General features: G+C 41.6%; 1 protein-coding gene across 1 annotated transcript; it reads right to left on the bottom strand.

Annotated features, from left to right (window-relative positions):
• Positions 1–5,698: 5,698 nt before the first annotated feature.
• On the bottom strand, positions 5,699–20,764 carry atp6v1e1a (ATPase H+ transporting V1 subunit E1a). The gene is made up of 9 exons (XM_083763606.1): positions 20,619–20,764; positions 19,773–19,838; positions 19,186–19,295; positions 18,111–18,177; positions 14,100–14,189; positions 12,313–12,381; positions 10,509–10,603; positions 7,327–7,414; positions 5,699–6,683 (listed from the first exon to the last, which is right to left on the bottom strand). Exons 1-9 carry the CDS (start codon positions 20,649–20,651, stop codon positions 6,621–6,623), a joined length of 681 nt encoding a protein of 226 aa, XP_083619732.1. The 5' UTR covers positions 20,652–20,764; the 3' UTR covers positions 5,699–6,620.
• Between the last annotated feature and the right edge of the window lie 375 nt (positions 20,765–21,139).

Here is a 21,139-nt window from a genome sequence, read left to right as displayed (position 1 = left end):
TTACTTGTGTTTTTTAATCAAAAACACAAGAAAAATAGGGATGCCAGGTTGAAATTGATAACCTGGGACAATATTAGAAGAATATTAATTACTAATACTGACAAGTGAAATAATGGCCACTATATCGGTCGGGCTCTGGAGGAAAGAGGAGTCAACTACGACTAATATCTGTGGACCATCACTGGACCATGGCTGGACGCTAACTATGTTTCTCTAGGTTCCTAAATGCTGCCCACAGGGTTGGGTTAAACAGGGTCCTGACTCCTGTGCACGTGGGTGTAGCCTGGGCACCATTCCATTTCGGGTTCATGAACCGGTCGGGAGCGGATGATATCGCTACGACGTCATGTTGTAGTCATTGTTTTGTAGTCATCAATCTTCCGGAACTTCCTTTTCCCTCAAACCGATTTTTCTTAATAAAAGCTACAGGCTACGAGAGCTTTTATTGTTATTCTTCCGGTTTGAGGGAAAAGGAAGTTCCGTTTGATTGTTCCTGCCTGATTACTACAAAACAATACTACAACATGACGTAACGATATCATCCTGATGACTACAAAACAATGACTACAACATGACGTAACGATATCATCCTGATGACTACAAAACAATACTACAACATGACGTAACGATATCATCCTGAAGACTACAAAACAATGACAACAACATGACGTAACGATATCATCCTGATGACTACAAAACAATGACTACAACATGACGTAACGATATCATCCTGAAGACTACAAAATAATACTACAACATGACGTAACGATATCATCCTGAAGACTACAAAACAATACTACAACATGACGTAACGATATCATCCTGATGACGATATCATCCTGATGACTTCAAAACAATACTACAACATGACGTAACGATAACATCCTAATGACTACAAAACAATACTACAACATGACGTAACGATAACATCCTAATGACTACAAAACAATACTACAACATGACGTAACGATAACATCCTAATGACTACAAAACAATACTACAACATGAGTTACATGACGTAACGATATCATCCGGATGACTACAAAACAATGACTACAACATGACGTAACGATATCATCCTGATGACTACAAAACATTGACTACAACATGACGTAACGATATCATCCTGATGACTACAAAACATTGACTACAACATGACGTAACGATATCATCCTGATGACTACAAAACATTGACTACAACATGACGTAACGATATCATCCGCTCCAGACCGGTTCACACAGCACTTTTGGAACCGAGACGAGGCTTTCCTCCGAAGTGGAAAGCCTGGTGAGGCGAGGTTAACGTGGGTGTGTGTGTGTGTGACTCCTGTGCACGTGCACGTGGGCGTGTGTGTGTGTGTGTGAGAGAGCCTAATCTGGGGGTGTTTACCAGGTTGTCAGTAATATGTCCGGGGCTCTAATTTTGACCCGACAGATTACCATGTCTGGTTGGAATGGATGGAGAGCTTCTGCATTCACTGTGAGACCACTGACAGATTACCATGTCTGGTTGGAATGGATGGAGAGCTTCTGCATTCACTGTGAGACCACTGACAAAAGTTGCCAACAATCATGCTATTTGTACATAAAAAATAAAAAAAATAAAAAAATAAAAACGAAATAAAACTACAAAAACAAAACCTACCTATCACTATATAAAGTGACAAATCCCCACCTCGTGTTAAAAAAAAAAGCTGTTTAAATTCCAATGTCGTAGAAAACGCTTGATTTAATGCCACGTTTGTGTCACAACTGAGGATTTGGGTTGAATTCAAATGCCGGCGATCACATACATTTAGGCTTGGTTTTGTCTCTCCGAAAAGGGAGCCCATTTTGACCTGACAGAAGATTCTACAAATGTCGACAGTTTTCTGAAAAACCCCATGTTTCAATGTCAGTCGTTCTCAAACATTTTCATGGGTTTTTCAAAAATACCAGTGCGCTATTGTAGATCTATTTTTGAAAAATCATGAAACTGTGGCGCAAATCTTTATATATATATATATTCTTTCAGAGCGAACGTTTTTAACTCAAATCTTTGCTTCTGGGAGGTGGTCCCTGAAACAACATATTTTCAGATGGGGGGGGGGGGGGGGGTCGGCGTCCAATTTCATATATTTGTGGGTGTCCTCGACATGAGAATGTTTGAGAATGACTGACAGAAAAACAAGGAGGTTTTTCAGAAAACCGTCAGGATTTAAAAGACATTTGTATAGAATCGTCCTCAGGTCTAAATGGGGTTTAGATACAGTAGCACAGCCCTCTGCCTCATAGCTCAGAGTCACAGTTGTAATCTTGGATTCCTTCATGGAGTGTGTGTGTGTGTGTGTGTGTGTGTGTGTGTGAAGGTGCTGCCCGTCACACACTAAGGTCATTGGCTAATCTCCCACTAATGAGTTTAATCTCAGTGTGTATATCCTAACGAACTGCCCCGGGTAGCCTGCAGGCCACACAGGTTAGCCTGCTGGACCCGCTATCCAGTTGGCCTTGACTTCCTCTTTGGCTCAGAAGGGCTTAAAAGGGCTTTTTAACTTAAGCTGTATGCAATACTTACCATTAATATAGTGGTTGCAACTGTATTAATTGATTGCCCGAGTCCCGTGGTGGGAGTTCTGCTCTGGTTTTGGTGAAATATTAATCAGAGCTACCAACCTGCACACATTTTTGTGTACCAACCACGCAATTCTAGGTGTCTATACACCTAGAATTGCGTGGTTGGTACACAAAATGTGTGCAGGTTGGTAGCTCTGAGTAGTTATGGTCCCCACACACACACAGAGCGCATTTCTCTGATTTCTAGCGGCGTTTCGCCATCGGTTTTCCGAAAAACGCGCCCAGTGTACAACCACCTTTACGGTCGTTTTGTGGAGGGTAAATTAATTCACAAAACGAACGTCATTTGTATTGTTGACCTATTTCTAAAATATTAGCGCAACTTTCGTTCAACTTTGACCCCTCTGTCACACTGAACTATGTTTTGGGCGTAGTGATATGGATAAAAAAAAACATAGTTCTGTGTGATCACGGTAAAAAATGAACGAAAGTTGCACTAATATTTTAGAAATAGGTCAACAATTTGTTCATTTTTTACCTTGATCACACAGAACTATGTTTTTTGTGTCCATATCACTACACCAAAAAAATAGTTCCATGTGATAGAGGGGTCAAAGTTGAATGAAAGTTGCGCTAATATTTTAGAAATAGGTCAACAATACAAATGACGTTAGTTTTGTGGATTCATTTACTTTTACTGTGTGGCCCCCAGTGCCCCCCACAAAATGACCGGAACTACTTAAAGCAGAATTAACATGCATTTTAAAACGGTTTTTAATATTAATATTATAACGTCCATGTCCCTCAACTTATTTCTAATGGTTTGAGCCTCAATCACCACTCTGATATAACCAGTCCTTGTCATTTCTTTATGGACTTTGAAAGCAGTTTTAGCTGCAATACCACAATGTCCTGAGGTGGTGGAGGTGCTGATATGCAGATTATTTAATATTTGAGTCATTATAATACTGATGCTAGATAAAACCAGGCTTGTTTCCATTCCATGCCAGCTTGGAAAATCAACAATGGCGGACATTGTAAACAAAGTGGAAATGAAAATTTGGAACTGAAGACTGGAGGAGGAATTATACAAAGTAGGGTGACATTGATGACATCACGATGAGGACAAAATCAGTTGAGCAGTTCCTGAGAGCAGTTTCCAATAAAGCACCTATATATGATATGAAAGCCTGATTGTTCAAAATTGGTTATTTGTGGGGATACTAGAAAACACATATGGGAGCCCCCAAAACACAAAAGAAATTGAAAGTTACATTTTATGTTATATGTCCTTTAATATTTCACCAAAACCAGAGCAGAACTCCCACCACGGGACTCGGGCAATCAATTAATACAGTTGCAACCACTATATTAATGGAAAGTATTTCATACAGCTTAAGTTATAAAAAAAGCTGAACTATCCCTTTATTAAACAGAACCCTTCTGAATTATGCATTTAGTTACCGCTTAGTTGAACTTTTATACTATATACACTATATCTGTTCTGTGCATGACATGCGCACAATTAAAAAACAAACAAAGCCTTATTTTTATGAAAGTCTGTAGACATTAAAACAAGACAAAGTGTTAAGTCTCCAACCGGCGTTGTGGAAATTAAGGTGCTGGAAAGTGTTATTTTTCTGGTATTTGTGTCCAGTTTTGTGACGAGAACTGAAAAGGAAAACTTAACATGGAGGGTCTATAAGTGGCATCTTGACTTGCCAACTGTTTGCCATTTGCTACCTAGATCCACTAGGTGGCAGTAAAAAAGCATTTTATTTTTTACCTTTTTAATGTCAGATCTGTTTTGATGAGGCTAGAATAACACGGTACATTTCCTCATCGTAGAGACAGAATGAATTAACCTAATGAATGCTGTGTTTACAAGATGTAAATAAAATAAAATACATACTGCTTTCTCAGTTGCACATTTATTTATTACTTTTTACGATGCTTTGGAAGAAAGGTAAACTTCTCATATGAACACACATCATTTATAAATAAACTAGCCATTCCAATAACAGAACACAGCAGAAGGCATAATAATCCATATATCGTCACAGTCGGGTAGAAACCTTGCATCTCCATACTTTATTTCATCTTTGTTTTTTGTGAAATAATGTGCTTCTTCCTACTACAATGTGACAACAAAAAAAAGTAGCACAAAAAGCCAATCTATATTAAGCTCATAGCGAGTTGGGACGCTATTTTTGCCATTAAAAGAGAAAAGAAAAAATAGGATCAGATAAGAGTTTAAGCCTGTAGGTTTTATAAATATTGAACCAATGAAAAGTATCAGCAAGAGCTTGTGATTAAATAATAACTATATTGGATCTAATGGAACACAAGGTTCTAATTTACTTTAGTTTATTTCATGAAAAGTAACAGTTTCGAACATACAAGGTTTCACAGGCATTACTAATGATTATCGAAAACAAAATTGTGTAAATATTTTGTGAAAGCACCAGTCACGCCCACCATAGAGGTAAATATATATATATATATGAAATTGTAGTCCATATTAGCCCAGCCCTGCCAGAAATATACAAAGCAGAAGGAAAACTGCAGTATGGCTTCTGATTACCTAAATAAGAGTGCATGTGTGTCTGTGTTTAAATGATTCAGGTTGTCCCTAGTCTCATGTTCAAATGATTCAGGTTCTCCCTAGTCTCGTTTGGCCAGACTTGTTGCCTCTCGCAATTTCCAAATGCTTCTGTTATACAGTCTGGAGCAACAGAAGCTCCATCACGAGTAAAATATAAAGCGGAAGTGAAGCCTCCTCCCCACTTCCGTTTCGTCTTTACAGTCGCACAAATGTATCCTAATGTAAATTTGAAAACAGCTAAAGCATAATTCCGTAGTTCCAGACTCTATATAGCATTCAGGAGGTGTAGTTCCAGACTCTATATAGCATTCAGGAGGTGTGTTTCCAGACTCTATATAGCATTCAGGAGGTGTAGTTCCAGACTCTATATAACATTCAGGAGGTGTAGTTCCAGACTCTATATAACATTCAGGAGGTGTAGTTCCAGACTCTATATAGCATTCAGGAGGTGTGGTTCCTGACTCTATATAGCATTCAGGAGGTGTAGTTCCTGACTCTATATAGCATTCAGGAGGTGTAGTTCCTGACTCTATATAGCATTCAGGAGGTGTAGTTCCAGACTCTATATAGCATTCAGGAGGTGTAGTTCCTGACTCTATATAGCATTCAGGAGGTGTAGTTCCAGACTCTATATAGCATTCGGAGATTGTGGAATTAGTTGTCTGGCTAAGCAGGACTATATTCTCCCAAACTGAAATGTACACATTTACAGTTACATTGAAATATACGGCAGTGGTTCTCAAATATTGTATTTATTCGTCCCTTCTAAATAGATGTGTGTTGTTAAAAAAAACTTCAAAAATGATGAAGACTTTTAATTTTAAACCGGTTTCTAAAGTAGCTTATCTACAAGCCCACCACGCATCACGAGTTGTGAGCTTCTAGATCAGCTATTTTTCAAATAGCTCAGGTATAAAATAGGCTGACATTTCGATGGTATATTAACGATTCTATTCTGGGGACCCCCTGGAAGCCTCACACAGACACCTCGGGGGGTCTCTGGACCACACTTTGAGAACCACTGTTACAATACAAGGCAACCTCTTGTCACAGAGAAAGGGCTTGAATATATACCCTATAATAAACACATCATGTGCCCTTTTAATCTTTCAAAAATGGCGACCCAGGGTGCCCACTTTTTAGAACCCAAGAAAATCAAAAAACAAAACAAAACAAAAGTTCCTAGGACATCTGTGGACGTCTTGGGCACAAAATGTGTTTTAAGGCACTCTACTGTATTTGCATGTGACACACACACACACACACACACACACACACACACACACACACGTATCACAGTCTGCTCAACATGTTCTCACCCTGAGGAAGAGGAGCAGGTGTTTGTAAAGGCCCTTTCTGCTCCTGGTTTTGCTGTGATGTGTCCATAGATCCATAGATCCAGTGAACAGTCTGTGTTTTTCTCTGTATCCCGTAGGCAGGTCCAAACCCAGAAGCCAGAGTGTTAGTCTTTGAACTTCCGGTTGGGGTTGGCACCGAACAAGGCCATTCTCACTTCAGGCATCATCTGTCCAGAGATCAAGAACGACAGGATATGTTGAACGTGACCCAAAGTAACGATCAGGGGGGCAGTCAGACAGATATTCTGTTAAGCCACTAAGGAAATCGGGACTTCCTGAAAGTTCATATAATGGCCTGTTGTGGCGCTGTCATTGGGCCCAAAAAAAACCCCATATCTCCATAGAGGTCCATGTATTTGGGCCCAACTTCACCTAGACTGTATTACCTTAATAAACATGGTCATGAATACTTTCTGCTTCCAGTCACTAGTTTAAAGTCTCATTTCTCATGTCATAATATTTTTTTTGGAAAAGTATGGTCCCATTTATTAAAGAAATTACCATAATGTCGCGTATGTTCTGAGGGGCGTGGCTACCGTTACAGTCTATGAACGGGAGCCACCCCCCGTTCGAGTCAAAATAAAAACCAACGAAGAAGAAGGGGGGAAGTCCCGCCTCGTTGTCTGGGCCAGCCAATGGGCCAGCTGGGCCCAAACGGATCTAGAAAGATGGCGATTTACAATTCAAGGACTGACTGGCTTCATCTTACGTCCATATCAGACCCGGAGAACCATAATTTCTTTACAGTCTATGGTAACGACCCTGTAAATGCCCTTGACTATATCATGGAAATGAGGTGAAGTGTTCTACCTGCTCTCCGATCAGCTCCAGTCTGCTCTCCAGCGTATTCGCCACCTTGATCTTTCCATTGTCGTTGTAGACTTCAACTCCTCCACAGCTGTTGAAAACAATGACACACATTTTAACCATTTCGTCATGTCTGTGTAAATGAGAGACTACAAGGACACAAATATTGTGTCCTTGTACGCTAGGTACAGGTAGGGGTTACATTCACAAAATCATGGCATATATATTCTTGACGATTAACATCACTCAGTACTCTTAACACATTCTGTACGTAAGACGCGGAAAGAATGACTCGTATCTCCTAATCCAGGGCGCTCTCCGTGGTGATGAACGGATCGATATGCTGGCGCTTCATTTCTGCTCCTCATCCGTCTCTCACGCAAAATATGAACGCTTTTTGGATCATATATCATATAAATTAAAATGATCGCAATGTAATCTAGCAATGTAAAGTCAACTTTTTTTTTGTAGATTGTTTCCGGGTCATGGCTTTCAGAGTAAAAGCGCTGAGACAACCCCGGCCACCCAGAGCTCTTATTTTGAAGCACTTCCGGCACTGATAGTGTGGGTATAAGTAACAGCGTCGCTGGCTCGCTGCCATATGTGGCTGCCATTGCCAATGGAGTTTAAAAAAAGGCAGATCTACAAGCTTGTAGCACGGCACCACCAGGTATGACATAATGATTACAACACCAAAAGGGGTTCCCATCCTAAATGGGTTAACTCTTTCAGCGCCACCTGGTGGTCACCAGTTTAGGCTTTGGTTCATGCCAATTCTCCCATTATAAAAAAAAGAAAGAAATTGTAATTCTATTATGCATGTAATGTGCATGTCATCACCTGTACACCAGATTAGAGGAATTCTCTAAATATGGATATAATTCATATAATATGAATTCCCAAGGGATCACGTCTTGTCGTCCGTGGCATCCGGTACATAATTGGCAATTAGACGTCTTGACGTTTATGGCTCTTAAACTGTTTTAATAAATATTTTCATTGGAGAAAAAAAAAAAGAAGATAATCGTGATCTCAATTCTTGCCGCACGACACACGACACCACACCACACCACACCACACACAGTTAATGATAGCATCATCATCAGGTCAGTATTTTTAACTTAGCAAGTTCAATACTGTCGAGTACATACTGTAGTACTATATATATATATTAGGGATGCACCGAAAGGGAAATTCTTGGCCGAAACCGAATACCGAATATAGGAAACAGTTGGCCGAAAACCGAATACCGAATAGCCGAATACATCTTTGTTGTAAAGCTACCTGATTATGGCAAAATACATGATTATGGCAAAACCTAACTTAAATAATAAACACTTATGGGTCCATTAAAAAAACATCTAATTAATTGGAGGCTTTGTGATGAATTAATCTCAATTAATCACATTTTAATCGCATATCAATAGGCCTATTTGACCTGAGCAGTGAGCTTTTTTTTCTACATAATCATAGGCAATAAAACAAGTAGTAACTAGAAAAAGTGCCCTTCCGGGCACAGGTCTCCACCAGGTTATCCACAGATCCGTGCAGTTAGAGGTAAAAACACTTTTCGGCCAGTTATAGCGCCACCTTGAGGCTGAGTTGAAATTGTTCATGTGGCATTTCGTCCTCGGCCTAGTGGGAATGTGGGTGCACAATTTCACGGAAATCACGCGATGTGTTCATGATTTGCAGCATTTTGTTTGAAACTGAGCACTCCTGTGAACTTTGGAAGCCAATCTTAACCAATCAGGATGGAGTCTGATAAATCTGAAAGACCCTTTTCGTTGAATGGCTCTAGAGAGACTGTGTACCAATTTGCGTGATGTTTGGACAAAATCTGTAGGTGTACTGTGCAAAAACGTGTTTTGCACAAAGCGGCCTCCTGGTGGCGCTATAACAGGCCGTTCTGGAAAGTTTGGGGCAGAGGTTCATGGTTGGCATCCAGGGAGTGTGTGTGCAAAATATGGCATTGAAAAACTTGTTTTGCACAAAGCGGCCTCCTGGTGGCGCTATAACAGGCCGTTCTGGAAAGTTTGGGGCAGAGGTTCATGGTTGGCATCCAGGGAGTGTGTGTGCAAAATATGGCATCGACCGGGTTAACGGTGGCCGAGATTAGCTGTTCACGGACACACGGACACACACGCGGACGGACGGAGTGCAAAACATACTCTCCCCACATGCCTTCGGCCTGGTGGAGACAATAATAATAGTGATAATAATATTATTTATATAATGCTTCTCTGAGTACTTAAATATGCTTTTCAAGGGGAACATGAGAAAACAAATAAAAACAACTTTATTAGGGAAAAACTAAGACTATGGAATAAAATAAATGAAAGTGGAATGAGATAGCTGGGGAAAGTAATATTCAAGAGGTGGGTTTGAACTTGTGGACACTGAAACTAAACACGGGCAGACGCAAGGATAGTCTATCATTCATTTATAATGGAAACCAGCAACATGTTGATGCAAAGACGTGTAGCTGCTCCAAATGATATTCCCATTCGTCTTTGTGTCTGCCCGTGTAAACGCATCGAGTGTGAGGGGTTTAGTTGGGGAACGGATGGAAAGTAGGCTACTATAGTGTTATTAAGGAGGACTCCTTCTAACGATATGGACCAGAGCTAAACTAATGTTAGCTCCCATGCTAGCTAGTAGCTACCCTCGTCAGACAACACCACCACCATCCAGATCGGGTGGAAGGCAGCTGCTGATATCACTTTGCTTGTGCCCGTGGATGGGAAATAAGATTTAAAAGGCTATGGAAGCGTGAATGAAAGCACAGATGTGTGCAGTAAAGTTGTGTCGGACTCGGATCTGTCTGTGCATTCCGTCTGCTGACTGCTGCGTGTGTTGTGTGAGTGACTGTCTTAAAGAGCGTCATAAGCATGCGCCCTTCCTGCGCTGGAAGTAGCAGATCTACAAGTTATCTACCCGTCGCAATGCACAGCACTTTGGGCTTGTACATCTGTGTTTTTCCCGCAGTTTAGTTATATCGATTCACAACTTTAGGACCACTACTACTATTCGGTGATATTTTTCGGCTTATTTGAGCCGAAACCGAATAGGCCGAAAATAAATTTTTAGCCATTTTCGGCCGAATATTTTCGGTTTGCCGAATTTTCGGTGCATCCCTAATATATATATATATATTTATATAACATCAATATGAATCATCTTACATATCAGGGGAAAGAAAACGATGCTGATCAATTGTGACCACTATGTTCATCTGCACCAACGCTTTGTAGATGGGGATGTTTTTATCCACTGCAGCCTGTCGGGAGTCGGGACACAGAAAATAACATGTTTTTATCCACTGCAGCCTGTCGGACACAGAAAATAACATGTTTTTATCCACTGCAGCCTGTCGGGACACAGAAAATAACATGTTTTTATCCACTGCAGCCTGTCGGACACAGAAAATAACATGTTTTTATCCACTGCAGCCTGTCGGGACACAGAAAATAACATGTTTTATCCACTGCAGCCTGTCGGACACAGAAAATAACATGTTTTATCCACTGCAGCCTGTCGGGTACAGAAAATAACATGTTTTTATCCACAGCAGCCTGTCGGGCACAGAAAATAACATGTTTTTATCCACTGCAGCCTGTCAGAAAATAACATGTTTTTACTTTTTATCCACAGCAGCCTGTCGGGCACAGAAAATAACATGTTTTTATCCACTGCAGCCTGTCAGAAAATAACATGTTTTTACTTTTTATCCACAGCAGCCTGTCGGGCACAGAAAATAACATGTTTTTATCCACTGCAGCCTGTCAGAAAATAACATGTTTTTACTTTTTATCCACTGCAGCCTGTCGGGCACAGAAAAATCACAAACTATATGACAAACCTAATGTGTTGTACAGTATGCCATCACTATCTCACTATCTGGTGGTGGCAACAACAATTGTTTTTAACAATTAAATGAATCCCTTTAGACCTGACAACAGATTCTACAAATCATGACAGTTTGCTGAAAAACCCATGTTTCTATGTCAGTGGTTCTCAAACATTTTCATGTCAAGGACCCCCAAGATTATATGTAATTGGCTGCCGACCCCCATCTGAAAATATGTTGTTCCAGAGACCCCGCCAGAAGCAAAGATATGAGTAAAAAACGTTCGCTCTGAAATAATATATTCAAAGATTTGCACCACATTTTCATAATTTTTCAAAAATAGCAGCTTTAGCTTTACAAGCTCACAACTCATCGCAATGCGACGTGTTGTGAGCTTGTAAAAATAAATGTTTGGATTTTGAGAAATGTTTGGATTTGTTTTTAATACGCGACAGTTTGGGCACCACTGAAGTAAAGTTGTACACGGTCCAGCTTAGGCCTGTGCCGTGGCTCAGCGGTCCAGGTTACGCTGGCTGGTAGTCCAGTGTGGCAGTGTGCCGCGGGTTCGATTCCCGATCCTGACGGCCTTTACTCTATGTCACCACCCCATTCCTTGTCAGCCTACTGTCAATAGAGCACCAAAGTCTGACGCAAATCCACAGGTTCATGTACTTTTTATTTGCATTGTAATCCCCATTTTCGATCGCCTCATACAAGTACTGTGTTTGAAAAATAAACAAACCATCCAGGACGCTTCACTCATATGGATATGAAGAATCAACTGACTGAGAGAAAACGCTATTGTTATACTGCTACTGAATTAGTTACATTTTTGCTAGAAGCAGACTGTATCATATATGACTGACTGACTGTCATAAACGATACAGAGACACCTCCCTGACAATAACACCGAGACAGCTTGTTTATTTTTGGACCACAATGCTTATAGTAGACGATTTTAAAATCACCCCATGTTATTCTCCATAGAGAAATTACTTCCGTGAACCAGGGGAATCGAGGGGATGAGCAAGTGACGCCAAGGACTTCAGCGCTCTGTTACTGTATCCCTCTATAAAAATAATAATAAAGGCGCAAAGACACAAAAAACAGAAAAAAAACAGTCCATCTTAGACTCTGACCTGCACCATGTCCACATCCTGCTTGCGACATCGAATGGTCACTTTGGGTTCCAGTAACTGGTAGAAGCCCTGGAAAGAGGAACAGTTACACTCAGGATACATGTCCACACCCACAACACCAGAGGAAGTGCAGAGTGTGCATTTTAATACTTTTTGAAACATTTAGATTTGATTTGATAAAAAAAGAAAATCACACCCGTGTGAACCGAGTGGTGCAACTCCCCTCTCTCTCCCCACCCCGCCACCACCCCCTCCTGCTCTCTCTCTATGCACGTACGCAGCATTCATGTGTGTTGCTGTGCTAGGCTAACGTTACTACAGCGCCCCTACTGGCCCCTACTGGTACTCAAACAGGCGAACACACACGGACATTGCTGGTTGCACCACTCAAAAATCTATTTGAGAGCATCTAACTTATAAGCAAAAAAGAAAAATTAAGAAACATACATACACACACACACACACACACACACACACACACATATATGTCAATACCCACATCTTCAAAAAGGTCAAATGGCTGACATATCTCCATAGTAGCGATGGCGTTTATACCTGAAGCACCAGTCCTTCAAGGAGGACATATCTCCATAGTTTACCTGAAGCACCAGTCCTTCAAGGAGGACATATCTCCATAGTTTACCTGAAGCACCAGTCCTTCAAGGAGGACATATCTCCATAGTTTACCTCAAGCACCAGTCCTTCAAGGAGGACATATCTCCATAGTTTACCTGAAGCACCAGTCCTTCAAGGAGGACATATCTCCATAGTTTACCTGAAGCACCAGTCCTTCAAGGAGGACATATCTCCATAGTTTACCTGAAGCACCAGTCCTTCAAGGAGGACATATCTCCATAGTTTACCTGAAGCACCAGTCCTTCAAGGAGGACATATCTCCATAGTTTACCTCAAGCACCAGTCCTTCAAGGAGGACATATCTCCATAGTTTACCTGAAGCACCAGTCCTTCAAGGAGGACATATCTCCATAGTTTACCTGAAGCACCAGTCCTTCAAGGAGGACATATCTCCATAGTTTACCTGAAGCACCAGTCCTTCAAGGAGGACATATCTCCATAGTTTACCTGAAGCACCAGTCCTTCAAGGAGGACATATCTCCATAGTTTACCTGAAGCACCAGTCCTTCAAGGAGGACATATCTCCATAGTTTACCTCAAGCACCAGTCCTTCAAGGAGGACATATCTCCATAGTTTACCTGAAGCACCAGTCCTTCAAGGAGGACATATCTCCATAGTTTACCTGAAGCACCAGTCCTTCAAGGAGGACATATCTCCATAGTTTACCTGAAGCACCAGTCCTTCAAGGAGGACATATCTCCATAGTTTACCTGAAGCACCAGTCCTTCAAGGAGGACATATCTCCATAGTTTACCTGAAGCACCAGTCCTTCAAGGAGGACATATCTCCATAGTTTACCTCAAGCACCAGTCCTTCAAGGAGGACATATCTCCATAGTTTACCTGAAGCACCAGTCCTTCAAGGAGGACATATCTCCATAGTTTACCTGAAGCACCAGTCCTTCAAGGAGGACATATCTCCATAGTTTACCTCAAGCACCAGTCCTTCAAGGAGGACATATCTCCATAGTTTACCTGAAGCACCAGTCCTTCAAGGAGGACATATCTCCATAGTTTACCTGAAGCACCAGTCCTTCAAGGAGGACATATCTCCATAGTTTACCTCAAGCACCAGTCCTTCAAGGAGGACATATCTCCATAGTTTACCTGAAGCACCAGTCCTTCAAGGAGGACATATCTCCATAGTTTACCTGAAGCACCAGTCCTTCAAGGAGGTTGGCGTACTTGTCCGTGTCCTTGGCGATGTCTGCAAGCCTGTCACGGGCGTCAGCCAGCAGCTCCTGAGACACGGAAACATAATACTCTTTATTATTAGTATTATTATTATTATATTATAGCTGCAGCTCAACGTGCTTTACACAAAAAGGAGCAACAAAAACTCCAAAGAAACACGGCATAAAAACAATATAAACACCAATAAAGAGATAAGTAAAGCAGTACAAGAAAGAGGAATAAGAAAAATGCAATAAACTAAGAGTAAAAATAATAATAATAATCCACAATTTACAATTTACAATTTAGGCATTTAGCAGACGCTCTTAATCCAGAGCGACTTACATTTAAGCAAGAACAAAGCATGGGAATACATCACATAAAAAGCATTTATCATGAAACATGCGTAAGCTAAGAAAGTAACAGTGGAATATTTATATAGTGAAACTATACATACACTATACATATAAACTATACATCTTTACTACTATGCTATATATGTGTACTATGGCGTGCTATGACTACATACAATACAATTACAGTGCTGTCTACATAACATGCTATAAGTCTGTATCAAATGCTATATAATCCAACAGAAATGCTATCTAAGGGTTTAGGGTAAGTGCTAAGGGCCATGATGGAGTCTGAAAAGGTGGGTTTTCAGGCTACGGCGGAAGATTGGGAGTGATGCTGCAGTTCTGACTGCAATGGGAAGTGCATTCCACAGTTTTGGAGCCAGAAGGGAGAAGAGTTTGGGACGTGTGGAGCGTTGTCCCGGCGTTTTTAGTGAGGGTACTTCCAGCTTCCCTGCGTTGGCTGATCTGAGTGCGCGGGAGGGTTTGTAGGGTTCAATCATACTTGTAAGATATGGGGGAGCCATACCTTTGGTTGCTTTGAATGCCAGCATCAGAGTTTTGTATTCTGTGCGGGCAGCGACCGGGAGCCAGTGGAGGGAGCGGAGCAGGGGGGAGACATGTGAGAATTTTGGCTGGTTGAAGACCAAGCGAGCTGCTGCATTTTGGATCAGCTGGAGAGGCTTAAGTGCACATGCTGGTAGGCCAGTAAGGAGGGAGTTACAGTAGTCGAGTTTTGATAAGACTGTTGTCTGGATTAGGAGCTGGGCTGATTCCTGGGTGAGGAACGGTCTAATTCGTCGTATGTTATAGAGTGTGAACCTACAGGATCGAGTGACAGCTGTGATGTGAGGTTTGAACGAGAGCTGACTGTCCAGGACAACACCAAGATTCCTGGCTGTTGGGACAGACGTTACCAGGGCGTTGTCTACGGAAATAGTTAGCTCCCGCATAGGGCAGGACTTAGCTGGGAAGAAGAGAAGCTCAGTCTTGTCTGGGTTCAGCTTGAGATGGTTGGAGGACATCCACTGTGAGATGTCAGCCAGGCATGCAGTGATGCGCTCTTCCACCTGAGTGGTAGAGGGGGGGAAGGATAGGAACAGTTGTGTGTCATCGGCGTAGCAGTGATAGGATATATTGTGGGCAGAGATGATAGTGCCAAGGGATTTAGTGTACAGTGAGAAAAGGAGGGGACCAAGTACAGATCCCTGTGGGACCCCAGTTTGGAGGGTTCGGGGGGATGATAACAGACCTTTCCAGGAAACCTGGTAGGTCCGGTCGGTGAGGTAGGAGGAGAACCACTTTAGTGCCGTTCCACCAATGCCTAGCTCCGCTAGGGTGTCTAGGAGCAGCTGGTGGTTCACTGTGTCAAATGCTGCTGATAGGTCTAGGAGAATCAGTACTGCAGAGTGGGAAGCAGCTTGGGCAGCATGTAGTGCTTCTGTGACTGCCAGCAGGGCAGTTTCTGTGGAGTGGGCCTTCTTGAATCCGGACTGGTTGGGATCCAGCAGGTTGTTCTGTGAGAGATGGAGAGAGAGCTGTTTGGAGACGACACGTTCAATGGTTTTAGAAATAAATGAAAGGAGTGATACCGGTCTGTAGTTCTTGACATCTGAAGGGTCAAGGGTTGGTTTTTTGAGGAGTGGTGTTACTCTGGCTGACTTGTGAGTCCCACATGCTTGTGCCCAGTTTTAATAAACAAGACTATCAAACTTCAACATAGACATCACATTAAATGCACAACGCATATACACCATACTGTATGCTTTGATATGCATGCATATATAACTATATATCTGAACCAATTAACCATGTCACCATCATTATATTCATCACATGAGCCCCAGCTGTACAGAGAACTGTACATGACTGCATGCAAGCTGCATAATTATGGTCGCTGTCGGGCGGAAAGCTTGTATGTCCAAAACCATTTTACTCGTCAGGAAAATGGAAAGCAAGAAGTTGTGTTCTAATATCCTGTTTCTTAACCCATTGTGACATGAGATCAGATTCATACGAGGTTTCCACTGGACACACACTGGTCTGATTAACCCATTCTAACCCGAGATCAGATTCGAAAAATGTCTTCTACATCATGACAGTTTTCTGAAAAAGCTATGTTTCTATGTCAGTCGTTCTTCGATTTTTCAAAAATAGCAGACCTACAAGCTCGTAGCGCGCCACTCGGTGGCGCGCTATGAGCTTGTAGATCTGCTATTTTTCAATAGCTAAAGCATGACATGATGCTAACAACAAAAGGGGTTCCCGCCCCAAAAAGGGTTAAACAGTGGGTCGGAAGAATCACGTCCAATTTGGTTCCCAGTTCAGGGCAAGTAAAAAAACCAAAACAAGATTTTTTTTTTATTCTAGTTCTGGACTAACCTCTTTTCCCCACCTAATTTTGAACCCGAACCCTAAAGAACGGAACCGAGTTCAACCCCAGTGGAACAGGGGCCTTTAACAACGGGCGACAGCCAGACAAATTATTTGTCTGTGGGACCCCGGCGACTACCGGCGAATAGCAGGCGAACAGGCGAGGAGGAACGTCGCCCGAAAAGATAAAAATTATTCATCTTTTCGGGCGATAATGGGCGATGTGTCGGCCGACGCTTGCCCACTGTGAGAGTATACAAATGGAACCAAACATGGACCTGTCAAAATGGGATCCATGGTCGATATAATTGCATAACACATTCTGGGGGTCCTTGAAATCAAAATGGTTGATAATCACTGCCATCGACAATAAGTTAAGAATCTTCTCTTATATGGGGGGGGGGTCTCTTCAAATGGCAGTCTGCAGGCTAAAACGTGTCCATTTGGGGGTCCTTGACATGAAACGGTTTGAGAACGACTGGACTACAGGGTTTGAGTGGATTCGTTTTCATGCAGTTTGTCAGTGAAAAAAGGTAGTCAACGAACATCTTTTGTCTTGGGGCCGATTCATACTCTTATTTTACCGCTGTTTCGGCGCTGTAGTGCCGAAATGATTTCGGCTCGCCAGACACTTTCAGTAGCACCGAAGAGGCGACTTTAGGACGGTACCCGCCACCCCCCCCCCCCCCCGAACCTCAAATGACGTCACATTGTAGGCTCTACAGAGCCAAATGACGTCACATTGTAGGCTCTACAGAGCCAAATGACGTCACATTGTAGGCTCTACAGAGCCAAATGACATCACATTGTAGGCTCTTCAGCATATATGTCAAACTCAAGGCCCGGGGGCCAAATCAGGCCTGTGAATGAATTATCTTTGGCCCGCGGGATGATATTTAATGAGTATTAGAACTGGCCCTCTGGTATATTGCACGGACCACCATAATACTACAAGTCCCACAATGCACTGTGAGTGCATTGTCACGTATCGAGGGCCAACAAGCGCAAGCATGCGTCTTCTCTTCACTATTGATCAGCAGTAGAGGTATATCACTTGTGGTCAACTTTCAGCTACCCCTCTCCCCAAAAATGGCCCGTGTGTTGAAACACAGTCCGGCCCTCTGTGTATTTGAGTTTGACATAGCTGCTCTACAGAGCCGAACAGACTTTTATTCGGCTCTAAAATAGGAGTATGAATCGGCCCTTAGTTTTAGTCGACTGTAAAACAACACAGTAAAAGGAGGTGGTCTCTCTCTCTCTCACCCCGATCATGTCATCGCGACCCTTTAGCACTTTGAGCCTGGCCTGGTTCATCAGGTTGGACATCTGACTGTGGAGGACACAAAGAAAACATGTATGTTAGAACGAAGCTGCATCACATGCTGGTGAGATGTTTGTTCTGTGTAAACATATGGAGTCTAGAGCTGGAATATTAACCCATTCTGACCCGAGATCAGATTCTATAAATGTCTTCTACATCCTGACAGTTTTCTGAAAAAGCCATGTTTCTATGTCAGTCGTTCTTCGATTTTTCAAAAAATAGCACAACGACGCATCGCGTTCAAGTGTTGTGAGCTTACAGATCTATCTGGTATTCTCCGCAGATAGTCAGAATATATTTTTACCTCATGCGTATTCAATTGGTGACTGATATAGTCAATTTTCACTGTCGGGTAGTATTAACTACTAGTGATAATTTTCCCAGAAAAGTGAATTGCTTTGAACTCCTGATGGAGACCATATAATGTATAGTTTGTGGACATGGAATAAACATTGTATTTCTAACCCCAATACCTTCCTATAGATCAAACACATGATGGCCTTCATTGAACAGGAGGCCAGTGAGAAGGCCGAGGAAATCGATGCTAAGGTAAAAAGAAAATAGCATAATTTTGGCTTTTTTTGTGTGTATGAGAAATCAGAAATGTGTACAAACACACACAGCTCTGTGTGCGTGTGCACCACGGAATGTGATGTATTGTATAATATTAACCCATTTAGGCCTGACGTCGACATAAAAAAAACGTTCGCTCTAAAAGAACATATACCTATTCAAAGATTTGTTGCCGCATTCTTACGATTTTTCAAAAATAGCAGACCTACAAGTTCATAGCGCTCCACTCTGTGGCGCGCTACGAGCTCACAGATCTGTCATTTCTGGGCCCGCGACCCCGCTGTACGATTAAGTATTTAACATTGGGCATGTACACCCAAAAGGACCACAATGAAAACAAGGTCTCGACAGGCTTGTGAGCGTTTTGAGAATGCAGATGTCAATCAACCTAAACCCCCCCAGTCATAGATGCCGTCCATGAACGAGAGAATGATGGCGGCTCACATCTTCTTGTGTTGTTCAATCTGCTTCTCCTTCTTCTCGTAGTATTCCATGATCTTCACCCTCTGGGTCTGCACCAGGCGACCTTTCTCTATGTTGAACTCTTCCTCTGCCTGGAAAGAGAAAAAGAAAGCACAGACGTGTGAAGTGAGGGGTGCTCGAGTCTTAACCCAATTTGGGTCGGGAACCCCTCTTGGTGTTTCAAGCATTCTGTTATACTTTAGCTATTGGGAAAATAGCAGATCTACAAGCTCATAGCGCGCCACTCGGTGGCGCGCTATGAGCTTGTAGATCTGCTATTTGTAGGTCTCAGACTTGTAGGACTGCTATTTTTTAAAAATCTTAAGAATGCGGCACAAATCTTTGAATAGGTATATGTTCTTTCAGAGCGAACGTTTTCTTTTCTTTTTCGACGTCAGGCCTAAATGGGTTAATATTATACAATACATCACATTCCGTGGCACACACACACACACACACACACACACACACACACACACACACACACACACAGCTGTGTGTGTGTGTACACATTTCTGATTATTTCTCCTACACGCAAAAAAAGACAAAAAGCAATTTTTCTTTTTTACCTTAGCATCGATTTCCTCTGCCTTCTCACTGGCCTCCTGTTCAATGAAGGCCATCATGTGTTTGATCTATAGGAAGGTATTGGGGTTAGAAATGCAATGTTTATTATTCCATGTCCACAAACTATAAATTATATGGTCTCCATCAGAAGTGAGCAATTCACTTTTCTGGGGAAATTATCACTTCTAGTAGTTAATACTACCCGACAGTGAAAAGCACCATTGATTATATAATACAGACTATATCAGTCACCAATTGAATACGCATCTATTCTGACTATCTGGGGAGAATACCGCTAGAGTAGTTAATTTTATTTATTTATTTATATAATTAAATGTTATTTTTATCAAGCGATCATTGACCACCCGATGGCTATTTGGTTTAATATAAAATACAGTTCTCAATTTTATTATTCAAATCGCCATTGAAACAAGGTTCCAGATGGTTCATTGATCTTTCACAAACTAGTTAATGTTTTTATTTTATTTTTTATCAATTAAGTGATCATTGCCCACCCGTGGCATAATTTTGGTTCAATATAAAATACAGTTCTCAATTGTATTATTCAAATCGCCATGGACACAAGGTTCCAGATGGTTCTTTCTTTGGTTGATTGAAATATTTATTAACTTGCAGAATTACAGTACATTTCAAGCACAATTCAATACAAAAGATTGTGAACTGTGAGTGGACGACCCAATAAAGCATTTACACTGGTTTACAAGAGGGTCCACCTTGTTCAATTCATCAAACAATTCACAAACTTTCTGCAACAGTTGCAGAACAACCTGTTTAGTGTTAACGGTAGTTTACTTCTTGTTCAAGTTCATCTAAAGTTCATTAATTACCTGTTTCTGAACGTCTGCGTCGCTGAGCGCCATGGCTGCTTCTGTTTGTATTAGTTGTTTAAAGTTAAACAATGTAAATATAACTGTCTGTGTGCTGTTGGTTTGTTTGTAGAAATTCTTCACTCAGACTCGACTTCCTGATGATGACGTGTGTAGAAGTGGCAGCGTCTAGTGAGCTAATCTAGTGAGCTAATTTAAGACTTCCAGTGGACGATCTCTTCAAAATAAGAGTACCCTCTAGAGTATTGAAAAAAAGTTTAATTTGCACATTAAAACTACAAATTAAGCATTTAAATGATGCTATATGATGCTATAAGACACACATTATGTTTCTGTGTAAGAATAAGTAATTAAATCCTTATAATAATAATAATAAAGTTATCTAAATGGATAAATGCTATTCACTGGAGTGCATGGACTTTATAAAGTGGACACTGGACAAAAGACGGCTCCGCAAGGCAACTATCTGGACATACCCACGCGTTCGGGGAGATGTCCTCTACCACACCCCACTCTCCGCT

The sequence above is a fragment of the Protomyctophum parallelum genome, assembly GCF_964188405.1.
Source record: "Protomyctophum parallelum genome assembly, chromosome: 4".
Taxonomy (NCBI): Eukaryota; Metazoa; Chordata; class Actinopteri; order Myctophiformes; family Myctophidae; genus Protomyctophum; species Protomyctophum parallelum.
This window is presented reverse-complemented; position numbering and strand designations above follow the sequence as displayed.